Raw genomic sequence first — 24,792 nt, 5'->3', positions numbered from 1 at the left:
TCAGGGGAGAACCCCCTGCCGGTCTCCTGGGGCGGGTGGGGAGGACGGTGGGGTCTGGCACTGAGCGGGTCTCAGCCTGTACGAGAGGCTTAAGTTTTCATTTCCTGAACTGACATTTCTGCTTCCATCCCACACCTTCGGTAAAATTTTACCAAAGGGGGGGGGCGGGGTGGCACGATGATAAAGTCCAGACTCTCGAAGCCAGACAGTCTGGGTTCAAATCCCAACTGTGTGACCTTGGATAAGTCCTTTAATCTCTTCGGCAGGCTGAATAACAGCCTGACCCCAAAGATGTCCCCGTTCTATTCCCCGCCACCTGTGCATATGTACCTTCATGGCAAAGGGCACTTTGAAATTGTGATTAAGGATCTTGAGATGGGGAGATTATTGTGGGTACCCAAGTGGACCCAGTGTAGTCTCAAGGGTCCTTAAAGAAGGAGAGACTGGAAGATGCTACGCTGCTGGCTTTGAAGATGAGGGAAGGGGCCGTGAGGCAAGGAATGTGGGCGCCTCTAGAAGCAGAAAAGGCTGGGAAAGAGACTCTTTCCCAGAGTCTCCAGAAGGAGCTAGCCCTAAGGACACTCTGGTTTCAGGACTTCTGACCTTCAAACCATATGATAATAAACCTGTGTTGTTTTAACCCAATGAGTATGTGCTGATTTGTTATGGCGGCAACAGGAGACTAATACAGTCTCCCTGGGCCTCAGTTTTCCCATCTGTAAATGGGAACAATAACCGTCTCATTTCATATGGTTGTGGTGGGGATTAAAGCAGTTTATAGGATGACATGCTCTCAGCAGTGCCTGCGACATAGCCTCTGCTCCATAAATTCAGTTTTGGGGATCATTTTGTTACTGCCTTCCCCTCCCCCTGTGTCTTGGCTGGACTCCGGGCAAGCAGGGCTGAGGATACATGGTTCGGAGCCGAGGCAGCAGCGGGAGAGCTGGTTTGGAGGTGGATGGAACTGACAGGCTGGTGGCAGGAAGCAAGGCCACAGCCTACAGCAGGTGGGCTGCAGGGGGAAGGGGTTCGGCTGAACTGAGAAGGGCCAGGTGAGACCAAGGGTGGGGGCCCTTACGGCCACTATTAAGGCGTTAAGAGACAGGAAAAAGTACTTGCACTTGTGGGTCCAGGAGTCGCATCCTATCAAGTCTCATCCTCCTTGAGGGCAGGGCCCACTGAGTGGCCCGAGGGGCAGAGGGAGGCATCAGGGGAGCCCTGTCTTCCAGGAACTCGCGATCTGACGGGCCAGGCAAGCTCACACAGGACGAAGCAGAGAGGGGCAGACGTGGGGCTGCGGGGGCTCGGGGCAGAGAGGTCCCTCTACCTGGGCCTAGGGGCTTCCTGGAGGAAGTGGCATCTGACCTGGGCCTTACAGTGGGGGTGGTGGGCGTGGGCCCAGCATGCCGCACCCTCTGGCCTCTGGCCACTCACCTCGGTTGGTGACAACAAAGATGACGTACTCATCAAAGGCCTCGGGGCGGGTCAGAGCCATCTCAGCACAGATCTCCTCCACCACGTCCAGGGCCACCTGCGGCGAGGGAAGCGTGAGGCTGCACTGGCCTGGCGACCTCTGCCCCCGAGGCCACCCAGACCACCTGCGCAGAGGCGAGGATCCCCGAGGTCCCTGGGAGCCAGCCGCATGCAGGAAAGGGCACAGCTTTTGGAGTCTGAGAGACTCGGGTTCCGAGTTGGCCTGTCTCTTATTTGCAGTTTGATCCTGAGCTGGAGGTCCCACCTCCCCCAGGCTCAGGCTGCTCCTCTGAGAGATAAATCCTGCCTAGTGGGGGAGCCTGGGGGGCTCAGCACCCTTGGGGGCCCACCCGGGAGGCTGGGGTCCCTGCCCGACGGAGACATCCCGTCACTTACGGTGCACGTTTTGATCTTGAGATGGCGCTCAAGGCCTCCGGGGAGAAGAAAGAGCTGCCTCTTGGAACTGCGGCCGGCCTGGGGTGAGGAGACTGGGGAGGTGGGAAAGGCCGGGCCAGGGCTCTGGGCCAGCTGCTGTCCCCTCCGTGGGGGTCCCCGACAGGGACCGGGCAGGGCCGGCGAGTGCGCGTGACAGGGTCTCTGGGCCGGGCTGTCTCACTCACCCCAGCGCCCCAATGCTCACCAACATAGCCCGAAGCTCCATGCTGCTGGGGAGCTCCAGACGGCCACCGAAGCGCAGCGTTCTCTGCAGGTTCTGCTCACAGGCCTTGGCGATCCCTGCAGAAACGGGAGTCAGGGCCTGGCCCAGGGTGGGCAGGGGAGAAAGGGGCTCCTCTGGCCCCAGCCCTGAGTCCAAGGGGGGGGCGGGTAGAAGGGTGGGGCCGTGTGTCTGCTCTCCCTTCAGCGGCTGAGGAGACAGTTCAGAGGGCAGTGATTTACCCAAGGTCAAGAGCCAGAGTGTAAGAGCTGGACCTGAACCCCATCCCACGCAGTGGAGGCCCGCACGCCTTGCTTATCCATGAGCCCCGCAGACAGCTGGTGACTCGGGGCTTGTCCCCCGCAGGCTGTGTGTGCCTAAGATGACGCAGCTGTGCGCAGCACCCCAGTGCAGAAGCCCCACCATCTGCTTCCCCATCTCTCTGGGCTAAGCAGTGCCCTCGCCCTGCTCTGGGGAGGGGTCAAGAGGGCTGGGCCCACTCTGCCACCTTCCCTGGAGCTGAGTCTCTTCACCTCTGAGTCCAGGGAAGTCTGCGGCCTGAGTCAAAGAGGAGTCTTCAGAAACAAAGAGAGTGAGGTCCCCGTCTCCTTCACGGCCGCCGTGGTAACCACAGGGGCCCCGGCCTCTCTCTTAGGGGGACCCAGGGGTTGCTCTGGAAGCTAGGCTGGGGCTGAGGCTGAGGAGTGGCCCCTTTCCTCCAAAATCCAAGGGGAAAAGGCCAAGACCCTGCCACCAGCCTTGGCGCCCCTGCCTGAACCCTCTCAAGACCCCTGTTGATTCCCAAAGACCAGAGAAACAGGGCCCTGCCGCCTCCTCCGCCTCCACTCCCACATGCCACACATCCTCCTCTCCGGGCCTTCACCCCTGCTACTCAGCCTACCTAGAAACCCCTCCCATGTGCTCACGACCCAGAGCAACACTTCCTCTGGGAAGCCTTCCCTGATACGCCATCCTCCCCCCCATCAGATCAGACAACCCATCGCATCAGCCCCTGCGGGACCTCCACAAACGTTTGGGGATGGACTGATGTTAGTAAACATTGCCCGGGCACCTGTGAAGGGACAGGCCCTTCGGCCAGCTGTCCGGCCGGTCCTCACACAGACAAGCCCTTGGCCCTGACTCCCCGCCCGCTGGCCCCTCACCCTGGAAGGGCAGGCCTGGGGTCCGGCCCACGTCTTGGAGGAAGCGAACGAGGTGTGGCTGGAGGACTTCGGAGCAGCTGCGGTAGGCAGCCACGATGTACAGCAGCCTCCAGCCTCGCTGGCAGCTGTCCCTGCAAGGACACACATGGGGCTACGTTGCAGGCGGCCGCTGCACTACGGTGCCACGCCAGGAGTCTCTCCCACTCTCAGGCGGCTCATCTTCTGAGGAGGCTCCTCCTCCCTGCCCAGTGAGAGCAGGGCCGGCGGGCCCAGAGCCGTGCAGAAGCTGTGTTCTATTGAGAATCCAGGTGGGAGGTAGGGAAGGCAGAGGACGAGCCCCCCACCCGCACCCCCGGCCAAAAGACAAGCCTTCCCCGGGGGCATCTCTCTGGGTGACGGGAGGGTTGGGGGACCCTGTGCAGAGCTGTTGGCAGGTAAGGCTGGGAGAGAGGGGTTAGGAGGACGTGCTGAGTGGCTCTGAAATTCCTGGGGGATGCGAGCAAGTGGACGGGAGGGTGGCACACGCTTTGGGTCCCCACTGTGTGCTGGTCGTGTGCGGGACACGGAAGCTCACCTTTGTGCTGCCCTGGTGTGAGGGTTTCATTATGGGGACCTCCGGCGTCTAGGGACGGCACTTGGGCTTCCTTTGGGAAACCACCCACCCCTCCCCGGTCCCTGTGGTTTGGAGATGCGTATCAGAGCCAGGACCGGCCAACAAGAACACCGCAGCCCCCCGCCACGGCGACTGGTTTAGGGAAGGGTGTGGGAGCCAGGTCTGGCCAGTTAGAGTTCAGCCTCCCTCTGGCTATGGTGATTGGTTTGGGGACAGGCACATGACCCAGGTCTAGCCAATCAGAGCTCTGTATCGTCCAGCCGTTGTGGTTGGCTCAGGGATGGGCATGGGACCAATAAGACTGGATTTGGGAATTTTTGCTGCAAATATTGGGTCAGTCTTGCTTTCCCTGGGATTGCTGAGCTGGGAAATGTTTCTCTCCAATCTATGGGATATGTTGCTTGGGAATGATATCAACACAGAAGAAAGCAGGGCCAAGATATAGAGAAGGACTGCTTCTTGATGACACTTGGATCCAGCTGTGCCTGAGGTCCTATGTTAGACTTTTCAGTTACCTGAACCCTCTTTTGCTTAAACTAGATTTAATTGGGTTTCTGTCACTTGCAACCAAAAACCTGGACTCGCACATTATCACCACATTTTCCAGATAAGGAAACAGAAGCTCAGAGACAAGAAAGAGCTTGTCCCAGACCGAGCACGCTCTGTCTATGAAGTGAGGGAGAGACAGGGGGAGAGACTCCGGAGGCTGACCTGGCCCCTCCTGGAGCATGGATGCGCTGGGGGAGGGGAAGACACTCACTGCTTGGTGCTGGTGTTGTCTGTGATCTGCTTCACAACTTGGCAGTAACACTCGTCCCGCATGACCTCATGGTCCCTGCACAGCTGTAGGAGGGCGGGCCAGGTCACAGGTCACACGCCCAGCACACAGGAACAGGGTGGCACTTGGAGATGGGCCCGGTGCCCCTTCCCCAGACCCCTCCCCACCAGTGGGATGCATTCCTCTTTGGGCCACATGAGAGCTTCCCTCCCCAAAGTCCTGCTACTCTGTTGATAAATGGGGAAACTGAGCCACGGGGCAGGCAAGGGAGCACCAGCAGTCAGCGGGACTGACCTTCAGGAGGGTGCAAAGCACGTCCAGTTCACTCTGACCCTTCAGCGAGGCGTCCCCCATGAACCGCATCACAGCTGGAGGAAACACCTGTCCCACTCGGGCCACCAGACCCCCAGCTGCCTGCCCCCCTTGGGGACCCTGGGGTTGGACGCCTCCCCGGGAGGCTGTGGCCAGAGGAGGAGGGGGAGGCTCCTCCTCTCTGCAGGGGCCCCACATCTGAGTTGAGGGAAGGGGTGGTGGTGAGCAGGGGTCACAGTGCGGGGTCCCACCTGGCCCAGAGCCCTGGCTGCAGTCCCACCCCCACACCTAGAAACATGTCTGTGGCCATCTTGTTGAGGCTGCTGTCGCTGAGCTCAATGAGGGAGTCCTGGAGCGGGGTCTGTGGGGAGAGGGGCTGGGTCACCAGGAGGCAGGGTCTTGGTGGGAGGGGCTGAGTCATGGGGGCGGGGTCTGTGATGGGAGGGGCTGAGTCAGGAGGGGGCAGGGTCTGTGGGGAGAGGGGCTGGGTGACCAGGGGCCAGGGTCTTGATGGGAGGGGCTGGGTCGGGAGGGGGCGGGGTCTTGATGGGAAGGGCTGTCATGGGGGCGGGGTCTGTGATGGGAGGACTGGGTCAGGAGGGGGAGGAGGGGAGGGCCACTTGGTGCCTCCTCTTACAACAGGAGGGTCCACACCACCAAAAGGCAGCCGGGACGCCACTAGGGAAGACACTGCCCCCGGGAGGAACGCGGGCCCTCGGGGTGCTGAGTGCTTGGGTCCCATTGGGGACAAGGCTGTTTGGCCCACAGGCCTGGGAGGGGGCTCTTGTACCACCATTTTACAGAGGGGGCCTGGGGCTAGACACCTTGGTGAAGCAAAGCATGTCCTCCAAGGTTCTGGACTCCCGACCCTCCTTGGATTTCGGCCTGAGGCCGTCCCTGCAACAGGAAGCGGACACTACTGACCAGTCTTGTTTCCAAGCTTTGGCTACACCCCTTCCCACCTGGAGTGTGCTTGACTCAGTGTCAGCCCACCGGGCAGCAAGGCTCCCGAAGTGGAGGCTGCAGGCGGGCCTCACACCTCAGGGTTTCTCATCCCCCCCCAGAACTGGGGCCTCCTGCTTGGGCGGCTGCAAGAAGCCCCAGAGAGACCCTCCCCAGGGTGGGGATGCGGCGTGGGGCCACCACTCACTGGGGTCTCCTCTGAGGGTCTCGGAAATACTTCTGGGCAAACTCGAGCATTGTGTACGGTGGGAGAGCCAGGCCGTCCTCCCTGCGGTCCGCGGAGCCAGCCCTGACTGGGGGACCCTGCAAGAGGGCCAGCCGCCGCACCCTGCCCAGTCAGAGCGGGTCCAATGCCACCCCCGGCTGACTGTGCCCAGACCCTCTCATGTGGGCCCACTGCCTCCCCAGTGGCCTGGTCCGGCTGACCCTTACCCCTCACTGCTTCCTCTCTCTCCACCCTGGCGAGCTCTGTGCCACAGGACTGGACCTGCCCCCCTCACCTCGCCCCGCCCCGGCCCAGGTGGACTTCGCCTGCTGGCCGGCCCAGGCTGGTCCTGCCCCATTGGCCTGGTCACAACCCTTCCGCTGACCCCCCCCCCCCCCCCCCCCCCTGGCCATGCCTCCAGCCATCTCTGGTCACATGGGGGGGCGGTCACATCCCAATAGGTCATACGTCTGGCTAGCTCAACCAGGCTGCCGGGCCCCAGGGTGGCCTGCTCTTGGCTGAGCCCCTCCCCTCCACCTCCACAGTCAGGCTGACCCCCTTGCTGTGTCCACCCTTCGGCCCAGCCCCGGGCAGCTCTCACCTCCCTCCTGCGGCCCACCTCCCGGGCCGCGGCAGTGGAGGCCACGGCAGCGGCCACGGCGGCAGCGCGGCCCCGGCCCGGCTCTGCAGGCAGCTGCAGAAAGTCGGGGGCAGCTGCAGGCTGCACCAGCTCGGAAGGGAAGCGGCCCACACGCCCATGGATGGTCCCAAATCGCCAACCTAGGGGGCGGGAAGGGCTCTGAGCAGCGGGAGGGTCTCATCTGGGGAGCAGGGGGCCCAGGGATACAGAGCTTGTGCGGGAGGTGTGTCACGGGGCCATTCACAGAGGAGGACACAGCTCTGGGAAGGGAAGGCACTCCCTCAGCGGGAGCTGCAGAGAGCACAGTGCAGCGCTTGTGGACCCTCGGCCACACACGTGGAAACGCTAATGTCCACGGAGACCCTTTAGCCAGATATGTGGGCAGAGGCCTGGGCTGCATGGCCGCCTTAGGAGCTGCAGCCAGGCCAGACCCTTTGGGACCCCGGAACCCAGAATCGGGCCCCCGCTGTTTGGGGTCTCTAGGTCTGGTAGCTGTGGCAGCTGAACGGGGGTCCCGGGGCACCTACCGAAGTCAGGACCTCGACGCCGCAGCTCCTCCAGGTACACGACCTTCTTGCCGACCACACAGCCAGCACTGTAGCCTGAGGGCCGGACCTATGTCAGCACCCGCTGGGAAGCGCCCTCCCCCGCCCCCGCCTCCCCCACCTTGCCCAGCCCTCCCCGTGGCACTGACCCATTCGAGGTGGCTCCAGGGGCTGCAGGTGGATGATGTCACCCTTGTGGAAGGCCAGCAGCGCTGGGTCCTCAGGCAGGAAGTTCCTCACAGCGACCACGTAGTCTGAGTCCTGGGTCAGCCAGGGGCTGGGTGAGGGCTGCAGTCCCATCCCCCTTCTCCCGGAGGTCAGGGGCCACTCCCCTGCCCCTCACACAGGACGTCAGAGCACTGGCCCAGGCCTCACCCCCTCCACCCCTCCCGAAGCCTCCCCACTGAGGCCAGGTGCCAGGCCTGGGGGCTGCCTGGTCTGGAGGGAGCATGGGGGCGGATGCTCCCACCGCAGTGGGCAGCGGCAAGCAATGCAGTCCTTGCAGGAGGATGAGCAATGCAGCTGCCATGGAGCCCAGAGGCATTAGTAAAGGACTTTGAAGGAGCGGGCAGAGGGGAACGGGCATCCCAGCTGGAAGGCACAGCCAGTGCAAGAGCCTATGGACACAGTTGCTGCCGCACACACGCATCCATGCTTCCCAGGCATGAGCCCCGTTCTGGGCCCTCAGCCCTGCTGGGGGCATCTGTAGGAGGGCCCTGACCTTCTTCAGCTCCAGGATGAAGTCGTCCACCAGGGTCTTGACCTGGTGAGCTCGGGCTGAGAAGAGAATGACCTTCTCGCTGGCCAAGTTGAACTCCAGCATGTTCTGGGAGGGGATGGTCACAAACAGGATATCTGCAAAGCTGGAGGATGGGAAGGTGGCATGAGGGCAGGACCCCGCAGCTAGAGGGATGCCCTCCACCCACCGTCCTGCTCCTTCTGCGCCTGCCGCCTGCGCCTCCCCCCCCCCGCAGGGGGACAGCTGCCCCTCCTGTCCGCAGCTCTATTGTGTTGCCCACACCCTGTGAACCCACAACCTTCCAGCCCTCCCCAAGTTGTGCCTTTTATTTTTTTGCCTCATGATCCAACCTCCCAGATTTTGCCCACACAAATCTATCTCTTTCAGTCCTTGAGCAAACTCTCCAGCTCCTGAAGCAAGGAGCCTGCCCCTAACCGGTGAGTGAGGCTCCCCCCGTGCTCTGGTATAAAGGACAAGTGGGCTGCTAGGAGGGAGGAGTCCGAGGACTCAGGAAGGTCTCACGCCGCCAAAGCACCCTTTCCCTTCCGAGCTGCATCTGCATCTGGCTGTTCACACGGTCGCCCCCGCTGCACGGCGAGCTCTGTGAGGGCCAGGCTGCAGCGTGGCCGGAGATGGGGATGGGGTAGTGGCTCCCAGCTCCCCACTTCTTGGCTGTGGGACCCGAGACAAGCAACACCTCTCTATGAGCCTGTTTCCCTGATTGAAGGGCTTTGGCACAGAGCCGTGCATATCGTAGGTACAGTCGCCCCTTGGTATCCGAGGGGGACTGGGTCCAGGGCCCTTCGAGGGCACCAAAGCCCACGGATGCTCAAGTCCCTCCTATAAAATGGCCTGATATTTGCATACAACCTATGCACATCCCGTATACTTTAAACCACCTCCAGATCATTTTTTTTCTTTTCGGATTACTCCTAACGCCTAATTCAACGTAAATGCTGTGTAGATAGCCACAAAAGCAAAGTAGACGTTATGTGAATAGTTGCTGGTGAGTGGCAAATTCAAGCTTTGCTTTTTTGGAACTTTCTGAAAATTTTTTTCTGAGTATTTTCCATCCGCGGTTGGTCGAATCTGTGGATGTGGAGCCTGTGGATATGGAGGGCCGACTGTGCTCAGTCAACGGCCGTGAAGCCAGCCGGCGAGGAACCGCTGGTGCCGGCCCACGTCCAGCGTCCGGCCAGCCCCGTTCCCGCCCATCCGCCAGTCACCTGTATGTGCGCAGGACCCGAAGCGGCCCACCGGCCTCGTGGCTGCCCTTGACCATGTGCAGGAGTTTGATGCCCGTGTGGGACACAGCTAGGATCTGCACGCCGGTGCCCACGCTGCCCTGGGGTGGGGATGAGTGGCACGTGAGGCTCTTCCGGCCTCATCCCTGGAGCCTCTGGGCGGGCAGGGGGCAGGCAGGGGGCTCGCACCGTGGCAGGGAAGAGGCGGGAGAAATAGACCTCCCAGCTGTCGCGTGCAATGCTGACCACGGCCCGCTTCACACTCTCCGTCACCAAGGGCCTTTGCGTGTCCAGCTGGTTCTGGGCTAAGGGACACAGGTCGGGTCGGGACTGACCCACGTGGCATGGGGGGAGGCTGACCCTCAGCAAGGAGGTGTCAGTCTGTTGTGTTCCCAGTGTCCATACTGGGAAACTGATGTCCACAGACAGACAGGGACAGCCGAGGCCACAGCCGGTCAGGCAGAGCCCAACCCAGACCTGCGGCCGGGCCGTGGGAGAGGCCAAGAGCAGAGCGGGGAGGGTTGGCGGGGGTGGGGTGTCTAGCTGGCTGCCCCATCGACATCCTTCCCTCCCCCTGGCCCCCCACGGTACCAAACAGGGCTTTCATCTGGAGCCTCTCGTCCGCAGAGATGCGCAGGCAGGCCTCGGAGAACGTGTCGTGCAGGATCTGTGGGGTGAGTGTGACACCGGCGGCCCGTGGGACTCCCCCAACCGGGAGCCCACGCTGGACCGTTTTAGGACGACTGGGAATGTAGCAGGGGTGCCTTTATGCAACAGTGGGGTCATCTGTGTAAATCAGATCCCACTCCCGAGGATGCTCTCCCTTCTCCTCACCTCCACCCTCCCCAAGCCCTAGTTTCCTCATCTGTATGGTGGGGCTTGGGTTGGACCCCAGGCCCCGTGCAGCTCAGACCTGCTGTGAGTCTGGTTAGGTGGGACTGTGGGCTCTTCGACCCTGTCTACAGTGGGGGCCTCGGCAGAACAGCTTCCCCTCCTCACTGTGGTCGAGGACCCCAAATCCAAGGAGGAGGATTTGCAGACGGCTAGGCTACGCACCCCCTGCCCTGCTGAGTACGCGGGGCATTTAGGGAGGAGAGGCCCTCACCTGGCGGAACAGCAGGTCCAGCTGCACAGGGTGGCTGTAGCTGTCCTTGGGGTAGAACACCTGTGGGGGCAGGGTTTCCGTGAGGACCTTCTGGAGGCCCCTCCCCCGCTGCAGCCCCACTCGCTCTGCACCAGCCACGCTCTGACCCTGACTCTGGCTCAGCTCCGCCCTGACCCGGTCTCCCACCCGCCTCAGGCCCCTCTGCCCCCATCCAGCCCCAGCCGGGCTCCAACACCTCTTTGCGCAGGAAGATCTGCCAGGGGGCATCCTGGTAGCCGTAGAAATCGGGGCTGAGGAGGCGGTGCAGCCGCGTCTGCACGGGGTCCTCGGCCGGCTCCAGAGACCGTGAGGCCAGCACTGCAGGGGTGGGAGCGGGCTGGGGCAGAGAGGCCTCCTGGCCCGTGGCGTACACACACCTGATCACGCGGGCACACGTGCACACTCACACAGCCCAGCCCTCCTCCCCGCACATGGAGACCCGGCGCCCGCAGGCCCAGCCAGGGGCCAGGGGCCTGGGAGCAGGAGAGACAGGCCACTGCCTGGAGGCCAGGCCCCAGCAGGTGTGGGCAGAACAGACAGTTCAGAAGGACAGAGCTCTCAGTGCCAGGAGCTGGGGTGGAAATAAAACCAGTGACTTAGGAAAGTCTGGGGGCTGGTCTGTGAGGGGCGTTCGGTCTGGGCAGTCGGGCAGACCTCTCTGAGGAGGTGACACTTGAGACCTGAATGTTGAGGAGGTGCTGAGCATGCAAAGATCTTCCGGGAAGAGCATTCTAGGCAGAGGGAACGCAAGGACAAAGGCCCTGAGGCAGGAGTGAGCTCGGTGTGTGCCAGAAACAGTGAGGAACAGAGTGTCTGAGGGGGGAGCGGAAGGAGATGGGATTGGGAAGGTGGGCAGGTCATGCTGCGTCACGTGGGCCACAGTGAGGAGTCTGGAGTTTATCCCAGGAGCCACTGGAGCGTTGTTGGCAGGCGTGACGTGAACCGACTGATCTCTGTTAAGAGGGTTGTGGCTGCCGTGAGGCAGGAGATGCAGAGGTTAGGGCTCCAGCTGTGACGCCAGGAGGCCTGGGTTTCTATCCCTGATCTGATACTGCTGAGCTGTGTGATCATGGGCAAGTCACTTAACCTCTCTGTGCCTGTCTCCCCACCTGTAACATCTAGAGGCACAAATGGTACTGTGTTGAAGGGTCTTAGTGAGGATTTAGTGAAGTCAGAGTGGGCTGGGACTGAAATCAGTGTTAAGTGTTAATGCAATTACACAAACGTCCACGCTGTGGGTCCACACGGGCCCAGGGACACGGACACACGTGCCACCGTCACGCAGACCAAGTCTCACCTGTGTTCACACTTGGACACCTGCCCTCGGGCCCCTCCCTCCCTCCCTCCTGGCCCTCACCTGGAGTGGGCCCCACGGATGGCCTTGGTGTGCTGGTCACTGGCTTCACCAGGGCTACGGCCTCTCTGGGGACCTGTCCCTGCCCCAAAGACAGCGCTCAGGGGGGAGCAGCAAGACCACAGCTTACAGGGGCCAGCTGGTTTCTGAGGCTCCCCCAGAGGCCCCACTTTGTCCTTTGTTCCACCTAGGCCCAGCCAGACCCTGCCCCTCACCTGGGTGCCAGGTGCTGCTGCTGCATGGCTCATCTGTCCCCTCAGGATCATCAGGGCCTCCTCGTGGGGGTCCGGCCGCTTCACGAACACCCTCCCGCCGTCCTTCCTGGTGGGTGGGACACTGAGTCTCCTCTTCCCAGCCACATAACTCTACAATAGGGAATTTTTTCCTCCACCCCCATCACTATAAACGAGAACCCAGAGAGGACCAGAGACGGGTGTGGGGACACACAGCACACCCTAGAGAGCGGTCCTGGCCTCCCTCTGCCCGGGTGGCTCATCTGGAGCACCTGTGTGAACAGACTCACTCCCTAGAAGTTGCTGGGTGGGGGGGCTGCGAACCCAGCAGATGGGCACACGGGTGGTGGCTGCGCAGGCCCGTGGGGAGGCCGCCGTCCGGATGGCTGGAGGGCTGGGGAGGCCAGACTGACCTGAAGGCTTCGGGCCGGCCTCCCCGGGGCGGCTGCTGGTGTTGCCTGACGATGTCCTTGATCTGCTGCGTGGGCTGCGGGAAGTGCTCCGAGTTGAGGGTCGAGGACCGGACCAGCTCTAGGCTGGGCGAAGCTGCGGCAGGGGCATGGGGGCACAGGTGAGAGTGCCCTCCCAGCCCCGCCCTGGGAAGTGGGAGGCCCCCCGGCCGGGAGAGGACACTCACTGGATTCTGGAGGTGCCCGGTCCTGAGCTAGAATGGGGACGGCCACGGGCTTGGTGGGGGGCCTCGGGGCCTTGACCAGAGGAGCGGGAGCCACAGGCTTTGGAGCGCAGCGCAAGAGCACAGGCTTGGCCGGGAGTCCGGTGCCTACGAACTTCGGCCGGGCCTCTGGCGCTATGGGTTTCTGTGGAGAGCAGGGTGTGGGGTGGACTTCCCGGGACACATCAGTCTGCTCTCAGGGACCCCACGTCTGCCCAAGAGGGGTTGAGGGGGCTCCTGGCTCAGAGAGGCGCAGCGATGCCCCAGGGCACCACAGCACTCACCTGGAGAACCAGACTCACCTCTGGGGGCGATGGCCTTGGGCTGGGACTCAGGGGCTGCTGCTGGAGCGCCATGGCCTGCAGGGTCATCTCCCGGGCCTGGGGAGAGTAGCGGTGGTGAGTGGGCAGGCCCAGGCTCCGCCCCCCCGCAACCTCCAAGCCCGGCACTCACCAGCAGCACTGCCTGCTTGCGGATGAAGGCTTGCTGCAGGGCCAACGTGGAGGCGTCCAGGCCTGGAACTGCGGGGGGGCCGTGTCAGGGGACGTGGATCTAGAGGCTTGGGAGATGGGGGGGATTCCCTACCGTGCCTGCCCCTCCTCCGCCGGCTCAACCTCTCCCCACGGCCGAAGCTGCCTCTGTTCTAGGGCCAAAGCAGCCCTGAGAACCGAGGGGCTCCACCCTGCCCGACCCTGGAACCGACCGGGGGCAGCCACTGACTTAGCTTTGGCCTTGGCTCTGGAGGTCTCCGGGGGCCGCCTTTGCTGCCGCTACTGCCATCTCCACCAGGCTGGCCTCCCCCTTTCATGCGGTAGGCAATGGCTGTTGGCTTCTCCAGGTCCTGGGAGCGGGAGCACGTGGCTCAAGTGACTGCCCCAGTGCCGTACTCCCCAGCTTCCAAGGCAACAGGCACCTGACACCGCCACCGCCTGTGTCCCGGGGGCCTCCCACCGGCCAGCATCTGCTGTGTGCCCGGCCTCTGCCCACACGGCACCCCGGTCAGGCCTCCGGCAACCTTGCGAGCCCCAACCCATCCCTTTCACAGGGGAGCAAACAGGCTCAAAGGGGCTGCGCCCTGCTCAGGGCTTCACGTTATGCCTTGGAGGGGCTCCTGGGAGTTCCCAGAGTGAGCAAGGGTGCCCGGGGGCCCGCTCCCAGCATGTCCTGGACCCCCAGCTGTGGGTCTTTCCGAGCACCTCTAGCTGTAAGGACACCCTCATCGTTTGCTTGACCCCCAGCAGAGATCCAGAGAGGACACGCCACCCCACGACCCTGGCTGAGAGAGGCTCCTGTGTACACACGCCGTGCCGTGGTCTGCAAATGCCCTGCTGCATCCCTACCGCATCCCCGTAGGACAGCACGGGGTCGAAGAGGCTATCCAGGTAGCAGTCCAGTCCTTTGTGGGCCACAGCGGGCTCCCCAAGGCTGTCCAAGTCTGGCGGGGCTGGGGGACACAAAAGTCAAGTCCTTTTCCCCTGCTGATGACCACTCCCGGCTCCCAGGCTCCCCCCCCCACCAGAGACAGCGGCCACTGCTGGTCGACCTTGGTGGGTCGCTGTCCCTCTCTGGGCCTCAATCTCCCCATTTGTACCGTCCTCATTGTGGCTGCAGTACCCATCGGAGTTGGCCACGACGGGCATGTGCCCCAGGGGCTGGGGCCTAGCGGGCGCGTCCTCGTCCGAGTCCCAGCTGTTGCCAAACACCCTGTGGGGATGGAGAACACAGAGCAGCTGACCCCCCAGAGACCCAGAGCCCTACCAGAACCCCCGTTCTCTCCTGTGCCCCGGAACTGGCTGACTCTCTCCCTTTAAAGGCAGGGCCCTTTGGCGAGCCCCACCTCAGTGAGGACCTTGAAGCTTAAGTTCAGAACGCAGTCCCCCACCGCCAGCATCCAGGAGGGGGAGCCTTGTGCTAGGAGAGGCCATCTCTACCTGGGACCTCCCCTGCCAGCCGTGGGCCCCTCTGCACCCACGATGAAGTAGGCTTTCTGTCGCGGGAACTCCCTGAGTAGCTCGAGGTCCGACACCAGGTCCAACACGTAGTCGTGGCCGGCCAGCTCTGCCCACTGGACCCCCTTCTTCCTAGCCACCGTCCAGCCCCGCCAGCCGTCGGTCAGCCCCCTGGAGACAGCACGTGAAGGGCTGGGAGTAAGGGACAGAGCCGAGAGGTACCACTGGGGGAGACCCTGGGATGGGAGCCAGACACCACTCATGGCCGGAGTGGACCCTCCGGGGCTGGGGGCCTGGTCTCTCGTCCCTCCCTTCCTCCTTCCGAGGTGCACAGGGGTGCACTGGGTGGGGCATTCCAGGAGCCCACCTGTGCCTCAGAATGTCTCCAGCCACCTCTTCCCCCGTACTCCAGGAGTGCACCGGGCAGGAGAACTGGTCACCTGGATGGCAGCGGGTGCAGGGCTCAGCCTGGAGCGTCTGAATTTGCATCTCACGGCCCTGGCTCCCCTCCCCGTTTCCAGGTCCAGCCGCCATGTGCCCACACACACTGACCTCTCTCCAGGGCTACATCCCGCAGGCCCCTCCCCAGCGCCTCCTAAGCCCAGGCTACTGGCGCCTGCTGACTCCGGCTGCCCCTCCGTGGGGCAGGGAGAGGGCAGCTCACCGTTGAAGCAGCCCACGTCCAGCGCCATTCCGGCCTTCTCCTGGGTTGCTTTCCACTCGAGCTGGGTCAGAGGGAAGGTGCGGGCAGCGCCAGAGCCCTGCTGTTGAGCCTGGCCCATGGCCTGCATGAGGCGATGTTGACACACAGCCTGGAAGCCATTCCGCCCATAGTCAGACACAAACCTGATGGGTAGGAGTTGGCACGAGGGTGAGGAGGGACCTGAGGCTGGCCGGCAGTGGGGGAAGGCCCCGAGGCTAGTCAGGGGGCCCAGGCCGGCCCAGAGCTCTGAGAGTGGTCTACAAATGATCTCAGGCAGCCCGGAGTTCCTGGGCCAAGCGGAAAGCGTCCAGGCCAGAGGTCCAAGGACGGCCAAAGCGGTTCCAGGTTGGCCCACCTAAGCTTGTTGGAGCAAAATGTCACTGCCAGGGTAGGGGCTGCAGGGGGTGTGGGCAAAGACCTGGCCTCTGGGCACTCCCTCTGTTCCCTCACCAGGCCACCCCAGGCGGTCATCGGCCCTCTCTGAGCCTGCTTGCAAGTTCACAGAGACGGCCGTGAGGGTTCAACCTGACCCAGGACCAACCAGCCTGATCCCTGGCAGTGGCGGGCACTCCTTGTGCCGGGCTCCCTGCCCCCTCCCCACCGCTGGCAGCCTGGCCAGGAGCACCAGAGGAGCAGGCAGACAGCGGCTGCCAGAGGGAAGCTAGAGCCGTGCCCACGGGAAGCCCAGCAGGCAGGTAGTGGCCCTGCCCCCGGCACAGATTCCCAGGGCCGGCCAAGGGAGCTGCCCCTACTGCACACGGCTCCGGGGAGCTCTGCACGCTCTGTAGTTCACAGTTACCCTGTGAGGTGGGTCCTGTTACCATCCCCAATTTCCAGATAAGGAAAGAGGCTCAGAGACGGGCAGTGACTTGGCCCCGGTCACACAGCAACTAAGTGTCAGAACTACGATGCTGCCCAGGGCCTGCTTGAGCTCCTTCCCTTGCGAATCATTCATATCACCCAGCACAGTGACATCAACATCACCATCATCTTATCAAGACCAGGATGCTGACAACGGCTACACGCACACAGCAGGCTACACGCACACAGCAGGCTACACGCACACAGCAGGCTACACTTACCGTGAGTCTGTCTCCGTTCTAAGCACTTCACATGTGTTTGCACATTTAATCCTCACACAGCCTACTACGTAGGTACTCTTATCAGCCCCGTTTTATAGGAGAGGAAACAGGCTCAGAGAGATTAAGTAACTTGCCCAAGGTCACACAGGTCATATGCGGCTGAGCTGGGATTTGAACACAGACTGTCGGAGTCTACACTCCTAACCATACCGCTACACCCTGCCCCCCAGGATGTGAGAGGTCAGCGCCTCTATTCCAAATTCCCCGCACACTGGGCTGGCTACCTCCGAGTTCCAGAAGCCCTGTATCCCCCCTCACCCGACTCCTGCTCTCTGCAGTGACGCCCCGGGCCAGCCCCCAAGCCTGAGCTTCCAAGGACCGAGCCTCCCTCCTGGCCCAGCCTGACCTGGCGTCCGCCCCGGGCCCCCCAGCTCCACTCACTTGAGCAGATATTTGTCGAGGCGCGGGGAAGGCGCAAAGCCGCTGAGGCAGGCGGCCAGCAGGAGCCAGCCCCGCTCAGCGTTGTGGGCACTGGGGTTCCGCCACACCTGGTTGGCCAGCTGCGCTAGGATCTCATCCCGCAGCTCGGGCACCGCCAGCCCTTTCTGCACGATGTAGTTCCCGAAGACGTGGTCCCGGGCTCCGTGCAGCTGGGGGTCGCCCATGAAACGCAGGATCTGGCCACAAACAGACTCTCCTGGGCTTCCCGGAGGGCTGTTCCCGCCAGGTCCCCACCCCCACCCCACATCCCTCTCGTGTCCTTCCCATGTCCCCCTGCCCATATGAAAGTCCCCCATGTTACAGTGTAATAGCCATACCCTGGGGCAGGTGACCCAGCCATTGGGAAAAATCAAGATTCTCCTGCTCACGAACCTTCTATAGCCCCAGCCCCTCCCCGCACCCCCGGCCTCCAGGAGGCCCCTCACCTCCTGCACATTCCACGCCCCAGAAGGTACTTTCTAACATGCATATCCGACCACATCCCTCCCAGGCTCATGGCTTGGGCTAGTAGAGGGTCCAGGAGGGCAGGGCGAGGGGCCTCGCCGTCTGGCCTCGGGGGCAGGGGCTATGAATTCGAAGGTGGTCTAGGCAGACCCGTACCAGCTTGAAGATGCCCACGGCCTCTGCATGATGCTCTGCCGGCAGCCGTGTGAGGGGCGTCCTCAGGGGCGCTGCCAGCATCCCGAAGGCAGGTTCCTGGGGGCACAGGGCAGGCACGTGGGCACAGAGCTGGGACAGACGGACGCGTCTGGGGCACACCAGCCTGGGAAACACAGGTCCCCAGTGTGCAGATGGGTAACCAGCTTGCAGAGGGGCAGACACCAGCATCTCGGTGACAGAGCCCCCACGAGGCCCCCTCGGAGGGCAGGAAATGAGGAGCGGGGATGATGTGCTATGGATCCACCGCTCATTACATTTCTGAAATGTTTCCAAACAGCCACCTCCCGAGCCCCCAAGGGCCCTCCACTGCTATCCAGGGCCCCTGGAGACCCCGGACTCCTCATGACACAGACCCAGCAACTGAAAGGCTCATACCTGATCCCACAGCGGGTGGCCAGGAGCCAGCCCCAGGCTGAGGACAGTGCCAGTTCTAACTGGGCCTCTGCCAGCCCTTACCTTGAAGTGGCACCGGACAAACTTGGCCATGGGGTAGTTGTTGATATCCAGGGGCAGCGTGACCCGGGGCTCAGCCTGAAGCCGGGGAGTCCGCACGGGGGCCACCCGGGGCATCTGGCCCGTCCTGAGGCCTGTGGACAGAGGAGGCCATGAGGGGCCTGGTCCCCTCGCGCACCCGCTCCCACCACACCGCCTGGCGCCGATGTACCTGCCACTGCTCGCAAGAGCCCAGCCAGCTCCCCCGGGACCTCCAGGTGCCCCACAGCCACCACCTGTCGCTTGCTCAGCTCCTGGGGGTGTGGCACAGGGTGAGGAAACAGGCCTGCTGCTCCCCCACCTGCCGGCCTCCCTTCCTGTCCCCTGCGGCCACCCGGACCCCGCACCCACCTCCTGCCCCCGTAGCCGCACCTCCGCCACCCAGAGCCTCCGCTCCGCCCTCGGCTGCAGGACAGCAGACGGTCAGGGTGGGCAGCGGCGGGCAGAGGCGACGGCCCCAGGCCCACCTCACAGACGGGGGGCAGAGGCGCGGCCAGAGAAACGGGGTGTGGGAAAAGACAGCGAGAGAGACACAGGCAGAAGGCACAGGGTGACACTTTGGGAAGGAGAGACGCACAGGATTTCTGGGAAGTACCGGAGAGACGTGTGACAGGGCCCCTCCCTGGCGCCCACAGAACCTCCAGTAAAGGCGCAGCTCCTCGGGGCTTTGGGGTTATGTCTGTCTGTCTGGCGATGCGTTATACAACAATAAGCCGAGACTGGCACGGAGGCAAGAGCACCACCAGAGCCGGTGCTGTTCAGGTCGCCAAATTCTAATCAGGCCCGGTTACTGGGGCCCCTGCCGTGAGCCCCGCACTAGCCACACCCTTCCCATGCAGCCTCTCATTCAACTCCCTGCACATCCCCAGGGGGTGGGTGGGGAGATTGCGGCTACAGAGGGCCCAGCGGGGATTCGAACCCAAGCCCGCCCCAGCCAACAGTCTCCTCCTGGGGCCAAGTGCTTCCTCCCCGTTCCTGCTGCCCCCTCCACCCCCGGAGCCCGACGGGGCAGGCCCGGCTCCTGGGAGGAGGGCGAGGGGCAGGCCTGCAGCACCTTGAGGTGACGCTGGTGGCTTGTGCACGTGTGCACCAGGGCCCGGAACTTCACCAGACGCCTTCTCATCTGCTGATGCCGCTGCCTGGGGGTGGGGAGGAAAGAAGGGTCGGGGCAGGGGTCATGAGAGACCAAGGGGCAGAGACAGCCACACCCACCCTGCTTGGGTATCAGTGCCCACACTTCACTCCGGGGCCCTCTGCACAAAGGGAAACAATCTCGGAGAGGGGCAGTGACCTGGCCAAGGTCACACGACAACGTGAGTGGCAGGACCTGGATTAAACCGTCTGGACCATGTACCTCCAATCAGGTTGTAGTCCCAGGGTATGGAACATGCCGGGGAGAGGGGGGCCCTCTTGGCTGGAGGAATTCCCACCCACCAGTCACAAGGACCAGGGGGTGGGAGGGAAGGACATCCAAAAGCAGAGACACAGAGAGTCTGATCACCCTTCCTGCAGAGGCCCTACTCTCAGCTTGCATGCCTCCAGGAACAGGGAGCTCACTACCCAAGTTCAGGCTCGGCCTTCCCAGAGCCTAGCCGTTGGACTCCAGGGAGTCCTGCCCTCTCTGGGCCACACCTGGCCAGGTAGCCACGGGCCCGGCTCTGCAGCAAGATGATCTTGCGGCGCAGGGAGTGGAAACGCCGCTGAATGAAGAAGCCGCGGAGGCAGCGCTGCAGCGTGACGGCTGCCCGGTTCAGGACGTGCTCCCGCATGCCCTCCAGCAGCTGGTGCAGGTGCTCCTTCAGGAACAGCTGAGGGCAGGAGGCAAGGACTGAGGCAGGGGAAGGCCATGTGACTGCCTGGAGGCCCCTCCCTCTCCAGAAGTCCATGGAGGCAGACAGACAAGGCAGCCCTGGAGTAGGGTGGAGGATGTGCTGGGTTTGGAGAGGCGGGGGAAGGCGGGATGGTGAATTAGGCAGTGGGAACAGCCGGGAAAAGTCCGGAGGTAGGATAAGCATCCATTTACCAGCTCGACTGGATGGCCTCTGGGACAGTAGCCTGCAGCCTGAGTGTTTCTGAGCCCACAGGCTCCAGCCGTGGGGCACCCAGGGGCTGAGTGCCGGTAGGACTTACCTTGCTGACGCCGACGCGGTACATGTTTGGCGTGACCGTGCACAGGCGGCTCAGCACGGACACACACATGTCCCCACTGGCTGGCAGGTTGTGCTGGAGGGACACTAGACAGCGGTACCTGCAGGGCCCAAACCCAGCGTGGGTCTATGGGACCCACCCGGTCAGCCCCCGTCTCCCGGAAGCCCGAGTCCCAGCAGTGCCTCTACTCATAGTGTCCTCTAACCAGAAAAAGGCTTTCTGTTCTCAAGACTCTGCTGAGGTGGCACAGTGGTTAAGAATCCACCTGCCAATACAGGGGATATGGGTTCGATCCCTGGTCCGGGAAGATCCCACATGCCGCGGAGCAACTAAGTCCACGCGCCACAACTACTGAAGCCCGCGCGCCTAAAGCCCGTGCTCCACACCACAATGACAAGTCCGTGCTCTGCAACGAAGGGTAGCCCCGCTCGCCGTAACTAGAGAAAGCCCGCACGCAGCAATGAAGACCCAACACAGCCAAAAATAAATAAATAAATAAATAAAATTAAATAGAATAAAAGAGGCCTTAAAAGTAAGCTCAGGGCTTCCCTGGTGGCACAGTGGTTGAGAGTCCGCCTGCCGATGCAGGGGACACGGGTTCGTGCCCCGGTCTGGGAAGATCCCACATGCCGCGGAGCGGCTGGGCCCGTGAACCATGGCCGCTGAGCCTGCGCATCCGGAGCCTGTGCTCCGCAGCGGGAAAGGCCACAACAGTGAGAGGCCCGCGTACCGCAAAAAAAAAAAAAAAGTAAACTCAAAAATTATGAAAATTAAAAAAAAAAAAATACTGAGCAACCCGAAAACTGTAATAAATTGTTTCAGTAGAATAGGGTGATTTACCGCCATCTGCTGGAAACTTGTTAAAATAACTATTAAAATTACTGCTCTTTAGAATCCACACACACAGAATAAAACTATGAAAAAATACAAAACAGTAAATACATGTTCCATATAACAGCTGGCACGTGCTGGTCTCGTGTACCGCACAGTCTGAGCAACACTGCGTGGCAAGCCCTATTCATCCTGGGTTGCGTAATCCTAGGGCCACGGTGGGCTGGGAAGGGGTCTCTGGAGCTCAGAACCACCCTGACCGAGGTACCTGTCGATGAATGCCTGGAAGGGCAGCCGCACCGGAAAGCCCTCCTTGCGGATCCGCACAGTCTCCAGCACCCCCGAATACCGTAGCTGGGCCATCACCACATCTGGCTCAAAGAGGCCTGGCTCCTGGGGGAAGGCTCAGATAGGGAGCCTGCACATCGGCCCAACAGATGGAGGGCCAGAGAGGCAAAGCCACTCACCCAAGGTCACACAGCATGGGGAGAGGACTTGGCTCCCCCAGGGACCTCAACCATCACATACCTTCTTGTGGTTGGGCTTCAGGCACCTGACGAACAAGGGGTTACACCTGGGCAGGGGCGGGAGGAGGGCAGTGTGAGGCCCCAGAGAAGGGGGGTGCTTACCCCTGAGGGTCACAGGTGAGGCTGGGTGCCGCGCCCCTGCCACGCCCACCTCTCCATCTTTTCCACCAGATCCAGGAGCGACTGCTGGAACTTAGCGGCCACCGTGTGTGCCTTGTAGAGCCGGGTGACGGAGCTGCTCTTTCCCAGGCGCTGAGGGGCAGCCTGTGGGGCATGGCTGGAGAAGAGGTGTGCCACCACCTGGGCCAGTCAGCAGTCAAGGCGCGGGAGACAGGAGACAGGGATGGGGGGGGAAGGGGGAGAGAGAGAGAGAGAGAGAGAGAGAGAGAGAGAGAGAGAGAGAGGGACAGGGAAAGAACAAAAGGCATCAGTCTCTGCACCAGAGGGGTCGGAAAAGTGACCCGCTGGCCCCCTGTCCTCTCGGTGAGGCCATGTCCTCCCAGCTGGCATACCTCTCAAGCGAGGGTGCTCAGCACCTTCCAAGGGGCCCGCCCGTGGCTGGGGAACACACGGGCACTGACTCCGTGCCTGGCCCCGAGGTGGCCTGTTACAGACCTGGTCGTGAACTCTGGCAATGTCCTCAGGGGGAGGGTGCCCGTTCGACAGAGGGGGAAGTGGAGGCCGAGAAGGTGTGGGGATGGAAGAACCGCTCAGGGAGGGATGGGGTGGGGTGAGCCAGAGGCAGGACCGGGCTGGGAGAGGGGCCTAACGGTGAGCTGCGTGCTCAGGCTACGGGGGGCTGGGGTGGCGAGGTGAGGCCCGCTCACCCGTGTCCGGCTCCGCACAAACAGGTCCAGCACATCCTGGCGCACCTGGTCATGGTTCTTGTCCAGGAACTTGTGCACCTGGAAAGGGGGAGAGGCGGAGCAGCTCGGGCTGGACCCCACTCCCACCCCACGCGGCCCCGGGGTGCATCAGCCTGCCTTCTCCCCTCCTCCCCCCTCCTCCTGACGGTGGGTCAGGGGCTCACAGCCCCGGGTGACCCTGGCCCTGCCCCTCCAGGCCTCGGCCTCCCTGTCTATCCTAGGAGGGACAGGCCCCTCCCCCTGCTCTGGTCCCCTCCCCTCCCGCCCCACTAGCCTCTCCACCCCCAGGGCAGGGGCAGTAGCCACAGCTTCACATGACCAGTCCACATCTTGGCCCCATCCTCAGTGAGGACACTGTCCTGTGCCCATTCTACGGATGAGGAAAACGAGGCCCAGTGGGGACAGAGGCTCAAAATCCTGGCCTGAGACGGCTCCAGGGCAGGAATGAGCCGAGGTGACAGTGGTGACAGTGACCGCTGATGGGGGCTCCTTCTCATTACACCTGCCCTGGCCCTGGACTTCTCTCACTCACCCCGTGAGACGGGCACTATTATCATCCCCACTTTCCAGATAAGGAAACTGAGGCTCAGAGAGGTAAAGTGACTTGGCCAAGGTCACACAGCTGAGGATCATCAGGGCCAAAACTGGAACAGGTGCCAGTGTCTCCAGCGGTGGGGAAGGGCACTGGAGGCCATGGTTCTGGGTCTCACCTGGTAGGTGACTTTGCCCGCGTAGTGCTTGATGGTGAACTCGGGCAGTGGCATCTTGGGTTTGGAGTAGAGTGGGTTGGCGCCGTGGTGGTAATGGCACTTCTGCAGAAACGTGTGGTCTGTGGCCTGGGGGTAGGCGGCGGTCAGCGGGTGGACAGGGGCCCGGCATCCCATTCCTCGCCTAGTGACAAATTCTCCAGCCCTGACTGGTCCCCAGCGAGCACCGGGGAGGGGGAACAAGTCCCCACTGCCCCTGGCTGCCCACTGCTCGGGCTGGGGTGGACTAAGTGGATCCTGAAGACGGGTGTGCTCCCAGCTGCCCCCCATCCAGCTCAGCTGTCTCTGCACGCTCTAGTCCCACTGCCCAGAGCACCCGTCCCACCCTTGTGTTTTCCAATCGGAATCTGAGGCCCAAGCACAAGGTCACCTCCTCCAGGAAGCCTTCTATGACTTCCCAGGCTGGTGCAGCCCCTCGTCCCGAGCCCCCATCCAGCCTCAGTCACCCCAGGTTTGAATGGCAGGTTGGGAGTCCTGAGCTTCCGACCCCACGCCAGAGCAGAGAGGAATGCAGGCCACGAGGCTCAGAGACGTCCAGCGTCCTGAGCAAGCTCACCTGGGGGAAGCAGCACTGGTCGTCGAGGATACGCAGGATGCCGTAGGGCTTCAGCGAGATGAGGCTGATGCAGGGCTGATTGTCGGCGAAGGTGATCTCCTGCCAGTCCATCTGCTCGCGGATGTACTCCTCCTGCAGGCGGCGGGCCTCTGCCTCCGAGCCCCGGGCCCCTCCCAGCCCGTCCCCCAGGCGGACGCCATCCGGGGGCCTGGCCAGGGCACCCCTGCGTGCACGCCTCCCAGCCCAGGGAGCTCACTCCCCAGCGGGGCCACACGAACCACCTCCTCCGGGCCCTGCTCCTCCCCCGGCCTGGAACAGCCCTGCCAAGGGTGAGGAGGACCCCCCAAGGGGCTCTTCTCTGCACTCAGCACCCCCGCACCTGCCCTTCCATAACACAGGCTTTCGCGTGTGCTGGTTCCCAGCACAACCCATCTGCCTCCAAGGAGGCCCAGCGGCCAGCGGGGACGGGACAGAGAGTGACGGAGGACTCTCACCTGCTCCTCCTGGAAGACAATCTTGTTGAAGAGGTACTGGAGGCTCTCGTTTGCATAGTTGATGCACAGCTGCTCGAAGCTGTTGAAGCTCAGGTCCTGCCGGGCGTGTGGTGAGGCTGGGCCCGGCCCCTCCGTGGCCAGCAGCCCATCCGTCCAACCCAGGGCCTGCCCACCCCCCACCCCCGCCCCCCCCGTGCAGACTCATCCCTGCCTTCCTCAGTTTCAGCAAACTGGAGCCCCGCCCACAGACCCCCTGCCCAGAACCCTCGGTGGCTCCGATTGCGCACAGGTGAGAACCTGACGGTCCCATGCAAGGTGGCACACACAGTGTCTGAAGCCCCAGGCTCTGGAACCTTCTGCCTACGTTCCAATCCTGGCTCTGCCACTTTCTAAGCCCCCATGCCTGAGTTTCCCCACCTGTAAAATGGGGATAACGACAGTGCCCACCTCACAGGGTGGTTGTGAGGATTAAGTGAACTAAT

General features: G+C 62.6%; 1 protein-coding gene across 1 annotated transcript in view; it reads right to left on the bottom strand.

Moving 5' to 3' along the window:
- Window positions 1-24,792, bottom strand: part of MYO15A (myosin XVA) — a 50,512-nt gene that overhangs the window by 9,972 nt on the left and 15,748 nt on the right. Inside the window, exons 16-61 of the mRNA XM_029212055.1 lie at window positions 24,311-24,406; window positions 23,817-23,948; window positions 23,204-23,329; window positions 22,455-22,532; window positions 21,779-21,927; window positions 21,629-21,674; window positions 21,369-21,493; window positions 20,252-20,369; window positions 19,754-19,929; window positions 19,176-19,260; window positions 18,733-18,776; window positions 18,494-18,509; window positions 18,294-18,375; window positions 18,086-18,216; window positions 17,570-17,665; window positions 16,910-17,145; window positions 15,348-15,529; window positions 15,051-15,123; window positions 14,666-14,854; window positions 14,278-14,438; window positions 14,075-14,169; window positions 13,455-13,575; window positions 13,188-13,255; window positions 13,037-13,114; window positions 12,699-12,879; window positions 12,475-12,607; window positions 12,044-12,149; window positions 11,832-11,904; window positions 10,671-10,792; window positions 10,436-10,495; window positions 9,922-9,997; window positions 9,520-9,635; window positions 9,313-9,431; window positions 8,069-8,210; window positions 7,497-7,608; window positions 7,330-7,404; window positions 6,764-6,942; window positions 6,145-6,260; window positions 5,819-5,891; window positions 5,283-5,355; window positions 4,977-5,050; window positions 4,665-4,747; window positions 3,292-3,422; window positions 2,114-2,208; window positions 1,870-1,947; window positions 1,435-1,531 (exon numbers count right to left, since the gene is read on the bottom strand). Coding sequence (XP_029067888.1) covers window positions 1,435-1,531; window positions 1,870-1,947; window positions 2,114-2,208; window positions 3,292-3,422; window positions 4,665-4,747; window positions 4,977-5,050; window positions 5,283-5,355; window positions 5,819-5,891; window positions 6,145-6,260; window positions 6,764-6,942; window positions 7,330-7,404; window positions 7,497-7,608; window positions 8,069-8,210; window positions 9,313-9,431; window positions 9,520-9,635; window positions 9,922-9,997; window positions 10,436-10,495; window positions 10,671-10,792; window positions 11,832-11,904; window positions 12,044-12,149; window positions 12,475-12,607; window positions 12,699-12,879; window positions 13,037-13,114; window positions 13,188-13,255; window positions 13,455-13,575; window positions 14,075-14,169; window positions 14,278-14,438; window positions 14,666-14,854; window positions 15,051-15,123; window positions 15,348-15,529; window positions 16,910-17,145; window positions 17,570-17,665; window positions 18,086-18,216; window positions 18,294-18,375; window positions 18,494-18,509; window positions 18,733-18,776; window positions 19,176-19,260; window positions 19,754-19,929; window positions 20,252-20,369; window positions 21,369-21,493; window positions 21,629-21,674; window positions 21,779-21,927; window positions 22,455-22,532; window positions 23,204-23,329; window positions 23,817-23,948; window positions 24,311-24,406 — 5,017 coding nt within the window. The remainder of the gene's footprint in view (window positions 1-1,434; window positions 1,532-1,869; window positions 1,948-2,113; window positions 2,209-3,291; window positions 3,423-4,664; window positions 4,748-4,976; window positions 5,051-5,282; window positions 5,356-5,818; window positions 5,892-6,144; window positions 6,261-6,763; window positions 6,943-7,329; window positions 7,405-7,496; window positions 7,609-8,068; window positions 8,211-9,312; window positions 9,432-9,519; window positions 9,636-9,921; window positions 9,998-10,435; window positions 10,496-10,670; window positions 10,793-11,831; window positions 11,905-12,043; window positions 12,150-12,474; window positions 12,608-12,698; window positions 12,880-13,036; window positions 13,115-13,187; window positions 13,256-13,454; window positions 13,576-14,074; window positions 14,170-14,277; window positions 14,439-14,665; window positions 14,855-15,050; window positions 15,124-15,347; window positions 15,530-16,909; window positions 17,146-17,569; window positions 17,666-18,085; window positions 18,217-18,293; window positions 18,376-18,493; window positions 18,510-18,732; window positions 18,777-19,175; window positions 19,261-19,753; window positions 19,930-20,251; window positions 20,370-21,368; window positions 21,494-21,628; window positions 21,675-21,778; window positions 21,928-22,454; window positions 22,533-23,203; window positions 23,330-23,816; window positions 23,949-24,310; window positions 24,407-24,792) is intronic.

The sequence above is a fragment of the Monodon monoceros genome, unplaced genomic scaffold, assembly GCF_005190385.1.
Source record: "Monodon monoceros isolate NGI ecotype Baffin Bay Population unplaced genomic scaffold, NGI_Narwhal_1 Super_Scaffold_9, whole genome shotgun sequence".
Taxonomy (NCBI): Eukaryota; Metazoa; Chordata; class Mammalia; order Artiodactyla; family Monodontidae; genus Monodon; species Monodon monoceros.
Note: the sequence above shows the minus strand (reverse complement) of the source record. Positions and strands in the feature narration are given on the sequence as shown.